At 41.7% G+C, this 9,685-nt stretch overlaps 1 protein-coding gene across 3 annotated transcripts in view; it reads left to right on the top strand.

Moving 5' to 3' along the window:
* The first annotated feature begins 4 nt into the window (after window positions 1-4).
* Window positions 5-9,685, top strand: part of TCEANC2 (transcription elongation factor A N-terminal and central domain containing 2) — a 31,671-nt gene continuing 21,990 nt past the window's right edge. Inside the window, exons 1-3 of one of the 3 annotated variants that reach the window (XM_037043203.1) lie at window positions 5-78; window positions 892-1,033; window positions 8,348-8,489. In XM_037043203.1, coding sequence (XP_036899098.1) covers window positions 932-1,033; window positions 8,348-8,489 — 244 coding nt within the window. In that variant the 5' untranslated portion in view covers window positions 5-78; window positions 892-931. The other 2 variants (XM_037043200.1, XM_037043201.1) reach the window with 2 other exon arrangements.

Genomic DNA, 9,685 nt, shown 5'->3' with positions numbered 1-9,685 from the left:
GCCGGCCCCCTGGGCTCCTTTTTTCCCCTTTGAGGGGCACGCTGGGGCACGTAGTTCCCCACAGGCTGGAGGCGCACGGTACAGTCGAGAAAGCTGGTCTGGAAGAACTACAGCCGGGGCGGGCGCGACCGCATCCCCCTCCCTTCGCAGTGCATTCTGGGGAATGTAGTTTGCTGTAGTCCTGACTCTCCTCTTCGCACAACTACCGCCCTGGAAAGAGGCGTCCGTTTAGTTTCATCAGACTTGGAGGCCTCAGGAGGTGTTCTCTGGAGGGGCCTAGCTGCTGCCAGGGCTGCTTTCCCTGGTGGGTTTGTTGCTAGTTCCCCTTTCTGGGCTCGTGAGTGCTGAGGGAAGAGGAAGATGGTTGTTACTTTTGCTTGGGGATCCGGAAGACTGTAGTCGGGTAGGGTCCTCTGACCACCAAGCAGATCGAGGAATTGGTTGCTTGTTGTGAGGACCCTGTTGAGATCTGGAAGAGGTTGTTGATGGCTGGGTACTAGAGGAACCTTTGGGATTGCGGCTATGCTGGGGTGGTTGTTAAGAGAGCTTTGTTGAACCCAGTGGAGCTTTTAACCCTAACACAACCCAATCTAGGTTGGAAGAGGCCTGTCACTAGGATCGATCGGTATTGGCTTGGGCCAGTTTGGAGTCCCTGCCACAGTATGCGCTTCTGAAAGTTGGGCCCTTTCTAACTGAAACCCATCGTTGTACAAGTTTCAGTTCTTAGGAAGATGCTACTTTTTCAAAGAAATCATACCGTAAATTCCAACCAATAGTCCTCATGGTTCAGGAATGCGTCCAGCATGTATAGAACCCAATTGTGTCGCTTTAGGGAGCACACATCCCAGCAGTTTGGATGACGTTTTAGAATCTGCCCTCTTTTTTGAGCAGAACACTGCAGGCACGTGAAGGTGGTTGGAGTCCCCTAGAAATGGATAAATTCGTCATTCGGACGCCACGGCCCCAGAGTAGTCCTCAGAAGAAAGATCCTGGGAGAAAGATTTACAAGCAGGCCACGATTGAATCTCTGAAGGTGAGAGGGGATCTGGGACTAAAGAAAACGTGCAGCAGACTGATAGCAAGGTGTTGTGGAGAAGTTCTGTGGAAGACCTGTGAACTGTTTTTGCTATGCTTCCTCCCGGAAGTGTTCCTAACCACTCCTTATTTGTTTCCCCCGAACCCTGTACTGACTTTTATTGATCAGTTCCCACATTTCTCTTACTCTTCTCATTACTTTGGCATTTTAGGATTACTTTGGCTTTAGGTTTTGCTCCCTGTGTTATTCTTCTTGTGCAAAGTTTTGTCCATTAGGAATGTTAAAGTACTAAGGGATTCTGTGTACCCTGTATACACTCCGTATGGCTGTGTGAGGATTGCGCATTCTCCTATCTTGTTGGCCAGAACTGTATCACGTGACCTCCATAGGTACAGCTGAGAGTGGGAAAGAGACTGTTTTAGTGGACTCTTTGCAGGAGGGGTGTTTTAGCAAGAAAGAATCAAGGAATAGAGACAGGATAGACAACCAAGAATGAGTCTGTCAACATTGACACCCAATTAATGGTAAAGTAATGATTATTTTACTAAAAAACAAAACAAAACTCTGCTTATGATTATTTCCCTTTGTCTTCTTGAACCTCTCCTCCTCCATATCTGAGTTTCCTTTATTAGTTTCCCTTCCTCCATTACACTTCTAATGTTTGTGCTCCCAAGAGGTTTGTTACATGTTTTATGTATTTAGCCAGGGTGACCTTATTCATGTTGAGACTTCCCATGCTGATGACTACTTACTTGGACCTCCAGCCTAGATTTCTGAGGGTGAGAATGGAATTTGAGGCTAGATGAAATGTGCAGAGAATTGTGATAGCAAGGTGGCATTCTGTGCACTTGACCTGTATAGTCAGACAGACTCTTCTAGATATGCCACAGGCTTACCAGCTCCAGGGAAGAAAACAGTGCAGGGGAGTGGAAACAGCAGCCCTGGGTTCCAGTCCTTGCCGTGCAGCTGGGTGATCTTCAGCGAGTCATTTCCTTCTGTGGGACCTCAGTTTGTCCTCATTCCTAACACATAGGGTTGAACAATGTCACTGCTTTTTTTAAAGGAGTACTGTTGTCATTTGGGGTAAAATAATTCTTAATCGTTTGGGTCTGTCCTGTGAGTTGTAGGAAGTTTAGCATCCCTGGCCTTCAGACACCTCCCATGGTGCTAACCAAAAATATCCTCATGTTTCCGAGAAGCCCTTGGTTGGTTGCTTGAGACCTACTGAACTCTAGATTATCTTTAAAATTACTCCTTGTCTCGAAGTTCTGTGACTTCATGGAACACATTCAAGTTGTTGACTGTCTGTTTTTTCATAGTATTCACGTATATGGTGGTGGGTGGGACTGTGGAATCAGACTATCTGGAAGAAAAAGAGGAGGGTGATAATTAAACTATACCTACACTCACATACAAACACCCGTATTCTACTTTTTTTTGCCTGTCCTTTCTCCCCTCTATGTCTCTACTCTTGTGTCCTACTTCAGAAACACTGTATGATGATGAACATAAGTCATAGGGAGATTATGGAATCAGAATAAATTGTAGGCATATGGAATAACATTTCTATTAAATGCAATAGCTTTTCTTTCAAGCTTATTCTTTATTCTCCTGTATTTACTTTGTATCCATATGCCAAGTAACTAGGACTAGAAACAGAAACCATCCTTAACTCCTTTCTCTCTTGTATGCAGTTTTTCAACTGTGCTTCCTAAAAATCTTTCCTGTCCTTACATCTCCCGCTATAAGTTCAAAACTGTTATTAGTTCTCATGTGGAGCAGTGCCGTGGTCTGTTAACTTAGCATTCCCTGTCATTCTCCCTCCACACGTTAGCCAGAGAAGTAAGTCTTTAAAACATGAAAATCTCCTCAAGTCATTTCCCTGCCTAATCCTTCAGTGGTTCCTCCTTACTTGTCAATAAAGACATTTCTTTACGTGACACCCAAGGCCCCCCAAGGCCCTCCACGACCTGGCACCTGCCTGCCTCCTTCCCTGCTGGCTCTTCGTATGTCCATTTCATCCAGTGTCAACCACTCACACTTTACCAAATATGTGCTCTTTCATACCTCTGTACCTTTGCATATGCTTTCCCGTTTGCTTAGAATGGCTTGACTCCCTTGTCTTGGAAATTATATGGTATAGTTACTAAAAACTCAGACTCTGGAGCCAAACTGTCTGTTAAAATCCCAGCTCTGCTGTCACTACTGGTGTGATGTTGGACAAGTTATTTATTTTGTGTCCCCTGTGCCTAGCACAGGGCTTAGCATATAGAGGCCTGCAACACATTTTTCTGAATGACCAAATGAACTAAAACTCCAAAAGCCTTGGCATGGCGTGTGTTACCTCTTCTGCTCTGACCCCGTGAGCCTGTTGTCTAATCCCTTGTAGCCTCCTATTCATGGGAATACTTTCCACCTGCACCCCATTTCGTGCTGTTCTCTGTATAAGCTGTTCTCTTTCATGCCTCCAGGGCTTTGCATATGGCTGGTCCCTTTTCGTGGAAAGCCTTTCTCTTTCTTCTTACAGAGTGAATTCCTACTCATTTGTCAACCCACTCAAATGCAACTTTCCCTGTGAATTGTAGATTATAAATGTCATGAGTACAGGGACCTTGGTTATTTTGTTTACCTCTGTATTCTTGGACCTGTCGCAGTGCTTGACACATGCGTAAGTAATCAGTAAATATTTAAGTGGCTGTTGAAAGGCTTTCCAGGTCTTTTGGGGGAGTTCATCCTTCCCTCTTCAATGCTCTCTTAGCACTTGGCTCAACTACCTGTTATAGCACCTACCTCACTGTATTATGCTTACCTGATTACTTGTAGTTCCCCAGTCTACTATGAGCTCCTACAGACTGGGACCACAGTGTCTTACTTTGTTCTAATTCTGCTCTAATACCTAACACAGTGCCTACTACGTTGTAAGTAGAAATTTATTGAGTAAATAGGAATCATCTTTATTTGGAGGTGCCCTTGCAGGGTCTAGATATTAAACTATTCTATAAATATTATTATTATTTTTTGAAGATTTTACTTTTTTATTTTTAGAGAAGGGGAAGGGAGGGAGAAGGAGAAGGCGAGAAATATCAGTGTGAGAGAGAAGCATGCACCCAGGCCCGCGAACATGCGTACCCAGGCATGTGCTCTGACCTGGAATCAAACTGGTAACTTTTCACTTTGTGGAGCAATACCCATCCAACTGAGCCACACCAGGCAGGGCTCTATAAATATTGTCATGAAGTACTTTTATGTCCAGCACTATGCCAGGGACTCTAGGGAACATAAGAGAAATCCAAGGTCAAAGTATGAGTCCTCATGGGACTTCCTATAAGAGGATCATAGCATAAGAAATTATTAAGTAATGATAGAAAACCATAGTGATCCATTACAAATTTGGTTTTCGGGCAATAAGAATTAAGAGAGTCGAGAGCCCAGTGTCTGTTTTCGTGGTCAGAGCACCCTGAAGGGGACGGACAGATTTGGCTAGGTAGAGGGAAGTAGTGGCAGATAACCATTCATTAAGTGGTACTGGCTGTTCTCTTTCCTTTATGCACACGTACCTGCTTACTTTCACGTGTACACGATGATAAATTATGACCAAGGTGAGTCCAGTGTGCGTTCTAGAGAGTTAGTTACCCTCTGCCAGATGACTTATTCCCACACGCCAGCATCACATTTTGATGCCAAGAAATGTGCTGAATGTTCAAGCCTCGATCTCCTCGTCAATGACATCAGAAGTAACAACATCTAACCTAGTGAATTCCTACTCGTTTGTCAACCCACTCAAATGCACAGATGTCTAATGTCTAACTCAAATGCACAGATGCTCAAATGTCTAACCTGTAGTGTTGTGATAACGGCTAAATAAATAAATGCATGTTGAAAGAGCTAAGCATTGTGCCTGGAATGTAGTAAAAACTAAGCTTCCTTTTTTTCATGTACAGAGAAGAGAGGCTTGTGCAATCAAACTAGAACTGAGAACCATGACGACGATGATGATAGTAATAGTGACTCCTACTAACATTTGCTGAGCCCGTTCCAATGGGCCAGGCGTTGTGCTAAGTGCTTTCCATAATTTAACTCTTTAGATTCTAATAACAGCTCCGTGAAATGGATGCTTTTATCATTTATATTTTACAGTTGAAGAATCTAAGGCACAGAGAGAGTAAGTAGTTTACTCAAAGCCATGCAGCTGTACATGATGGGATTTGAACTAGATGATCTGATTCAACAGCCTGCCCCTTATACGATCAACTGTTTTGAAAAGGTGGAGTTTCTGAATGCCATGCAGAGGAAGTATAAAAATCTTAGAATATTAGCACCATTGTACTTCTGGTATCAGTGTAGTACAGGTAATTTTGCGGTAGCCTTATCACATTCAGTGAAAGTAGTACTCAGTAGAGCTCATGTAGTGTATATTTGAATGGTAAAGGTTAATTTGGTTACTCTCTCCTTACTCCCTTAAAGGAACATGACTTCTTATGTTGGTTGCAATGGGAGATTTTATTTTATTAAAAGATTTTAGAATACACTAGTTCTGTTAGGTTCAGCACTTAAGAATGCTCTATAAACCTTTCCTTCCTTTGTAGGATTGACTAGCCAATATCTGTCTCCTGCCCCCACCAGTGGGATGGTGCCCATGTTATTGCTTAGGAGAGAATCATTGTCCCTGATTGGTTTTGCCAAATGTGGTATTTCAGCCAGCCATAACTGTGAGACCAGATGTGTTTTGAAGAGCACCTCTTCTTTCTGGCAATAACCGTTCCACTACTCATTGTAGCTGCCCCTTTGATACTTCATGTTCACTTTCCCTTGTTCCTCCCCATAATTCTTTTACAAACTTGAAATATCTGTTTTGGGCCCATATTTGGACAGAAATAAGGAAACATTCTTTGGTGTGGATGGAATTCTTCTGCTCTGAAACTTGACTGCTATATTTTTCTGTTTCTGCCCTAAAATTTCAGATCCGAAAGCTATGCTGTACTTAGTCCTTGAGGGTAGAAATGGCTTTGTTCAATTACACGTACTGTGTGCTGGGGATAGAGAGACAAATGAATTGTTCCAGCCCTCAAGTTGCTCACAGTCCAGTGGGGCAGACAGCCTTGTAGATAAGTATATGCAGAAAGCAGAGATACAGTAATAGAAGTCTGTGCAGAATACAAAGGGACCCAAAAAGGATTATGCTCGAATGTGGTTGGAGAGAGGCAAGAATGGCTTCATAGAGGAGGTGATGCTTAAAGAGAATCTTAAAAAATAAATAGGTGAAGAAAGAGCATCCGAGGCAGAGAGTGAAATACTGCGATTCATTTAGGCGGCTTTAAATCCTTTGGTGTATCTGGAGCAAATGATGAGGCTGAAAAGGATGTCAAGAGTGAAGTCGTGTGAGGCCTTTTATGCCATGCTGAAGAGTGTGGGCTTCTGCAGTTCCATATGCTAGAATGAGCTGAGTGGAACCCTGAACCTCATTTTGACCATGTGGAAGTACTGAATAAAAAGTCTCCTAACACAGAGCTGAACTTGAAAGCAAGAACGAGAAATCCTCAGGTACGAGGAAATGTAAACCCAGAACTGCAAGTGGGAGCTGAAGTTGAATAGTTCTATTGAAACCAGATGTAAAGCTTAAGGGACTGGGGTTTTAGGGCCAGAATGGGGATAAGTCCTCAGGCTAGTAACCTGCGTTTGAAGCTGAAGGCCAAAACAGGGCTAACGTGTTTGAGAAAAATGAGCTAGAGAAATTCCATTAGTCCAATGAAACAGCATAAAGATTGGGATCTTCCCAGGGTTTTGGATGAAAAAAAGAGTTCACTATAATGAAGTAGAACCCCATACTTATTACCATGCATGGAGATATATATCTGTATATTTACATTTATATATTTCTATTTCTCCTATTTTGTATATATAGTTTAAAGTCACATTATTTATAACCCTTAATATTCATTAGGAGAATAGATTTTAGAGCTCTAAGACATTTGTATATAAAATACTATTAAAGTGGTTCATCTGGCTTTATATATATCAATGTGAATAAATGAATAAAATATATTGAGTGAAAAAGCAAGTTGCAGAATGATACGATACTTATACCTTCTTCCTATTGAAAATATCCCAGTGCACTAAAACCTGATTAGCACAGTATCACAACCAAAAGTACAGCTTTTCCTGTCTTCACCTCTCCTCCTCCCAGTCTTTGAACCTGGGAGAGTCAGAGATCAAAGCAAGGAAGCAGATGGGGGAGGAGGAGGAGCAGAGACAGGGAAGTGGGAGAGTCTGGTGCCGCCTCCTCCCAGCACCCTTGCTAGGCGGGAAGCAGACCCCAGCCCGGGGAGGCAGTTGAGACTTTTTTGTTGCTGCTTTTTAGTGAACTGTCACATGCACGTAGAAAAATGGACAAACCATGAGTGGACATGGTGACAGATTTTCGCAAAGTGAACACACCTGTGTCACCAGTATCCACATCAAGAAGCAGGACATTGCCCGAATCCCAGAGCCCCCAAACCCCCTCCCATTCTCTAACTGGGTCCCCTCCCCAGGGTAATAGCCATCAAGGTAAGAATTCTTAAATTAGAAAAACAACTTTATTATTTTGTGTCTGTTTACTATAGAAACAACAGAAAAGTTGCAACACAGAACAAAGAACTTTCCTGTCCCTTCTCATATTCCTTAATTGTTAAAATTTTATACTTAATGGAAGTAAGGCAGTTTCTTCTAGAAACAGGAGGGGAAGGAGTTTGGTGAAGGATGTAAGGAAATTTAAACTTCGTAATGTTTTATTTATGAAAAATGGCAAAATGTTCACTTTTTTATTCAAAATAGTGAATTCGTCTACCTCTATTTGAAATTTTAAAAAATTCTTCAAACATGAGACAGTTTCAATTATATCATCTAGGAAGTGGGAACTGTTGAAGTATGCTTCTATTGTTGAAATAAATATGTCTTTATGACTTTTCTGCTCTCTGTCCTTGTCTATGAATTAAAACACTTTAGTGAGCTATAGGGTTGATTCACCTCAGCATCGTTTTTCTTTTCTTCTTATCCTTATTGCTTCTCCCTGCTAAGTGCCCAGTGGTGTCTGACATGGTAAGATTAAAACTTGCACTTTTCCTAATAGATGCAACTCTCTTCCTGATTTGCAGTAAGCAGGACCTGCTTTTAAGCAATTACCCATCATTTGGGGCTATCACACACACTGTGCTGTGGTTCAGGTCATAATCAATAATTCAGATGTCAATAGGAGCCCCATTAGCTCAGGTGAAGGCAGATGTCTTTCTAATGAAAATGTTCCATTTTCCAAATGACTGTTCTTTTTCCCAGAGAGTTGTGGTTGTAGAAGACATAAAAAGATGGAAAACTATGTTGGAGCTTCCTGATCAAACCAAAGAGAATCTGGTTGAAACCTTACGAGAATTAAAGAAGAAAATACCCTCCAGGGAAGTTTTAAAATCAACAAGGATAGGTATGTTCTTTCTGAATGTTATACAAAGTGCTTATATTTTGTCTCCTTCCTTCTTCCTTTCCTCCCTCACTCAACAACTAAGTTATGTGCTTTTCAAACTATACGTGGTAAGAGACTGTTATTTTAAAAAGTTTCCATTGGTAGCACACCAGATTTTCATAGTCTGTACAGAAGGTACCTAGCCATACAATATGAAAAAGAGATATTTATTGAAGAAGATCCTTGATACAAGAAACATTGTACATAGGACAATGACACCTCAGTCCTCTTCGAAGTAGGCACCTTGGGACCTCACACAGTCCTCCCAGTCGCCATCAGCTGCCCTGTCGTATTTTCCTCAGTCTCATCAACAGTCTGAAATCTCTTCCTTTTCAAAGATGACTTTTGGGGGGGAGGGGAGCTGGAAGTCATGGCATCAAATCTGGGCTATAGGGGAGCTGAGTCACCTGGGAGATTTCATGTTTCACAGAAAACTCTGCATGAGATGATGCATGAGCAGGCATGTTGTCATGGTGCAGCTGCCAATCACCAGTTGCCCATAGCTGTGGCCTTCTGAATCATCTGAATAGTTTCCACAGAGGAATGATCAAGCTTAATGCAAAGTTTGATGTAAATTCGTTTACACATGCAGCCACACAGTACACATGCTTACTCAGTGGTGTCTACCACCCCCACTGACTAGTACAGTGAAGTTGTCATTGTTCACACATGTGCATTTCAGTCTACTCTCCTTGGCTGCCAGGTTACATTGATGTTGCACAAAATGTTCTCATTGTATAAATAATGGCTGGACTTTTTCCGGACAGACCTCATCATACATTTTTTTTTTAATTACCAGAAAAATAAAATTAAAATATACAAAATACAGACCCCATTTTTAAAAATTTTATTCAACAGGTGTAGAATTATTCTGTTAAATTGCTCTTAAAGTTTCTAAATACTTTAGTTTCTATGCTAACTTCATGAACTAGTAACTGGCAGTGATCTTTGGCCAGTTAACATTTTGAGTGTGCAAAAATAAGGCATGGTTTGTGAACTCAAGGAACTTAGGATTTGGTGGAAAAATAAGCATGTAGACAAATGTGAACATTAAGAAACTACAGGTTATAAATTAAAAAATCAAGATAATGTCCTGAGTACCATTCTGATCTATATAAGGTATGTGCTGACATAAAGAATGGAGTGGTCACCTTCAC

Source organism: Sturnira hondurensis, unplaced genomic scaffold (genome assembly GCF_014824575.4).
Source record: "Sturnira hondurensis isolate 20B ecotype Veracruz unplaced genomic scaffold, ASM1482457v3 Scaffold0004068, whole genome shotgun sequence".
Taxonomy (NCBI): domain Eukaryota; kingdom Metazoa; phylum Chordata; class Mammalia; order Chiroptera; family Phyllostomidae; genus Sturnira; species Sturnira hondurensis.
This window is presented reverse-complemented; position numbering and strand designations above follow the sequence as displayed.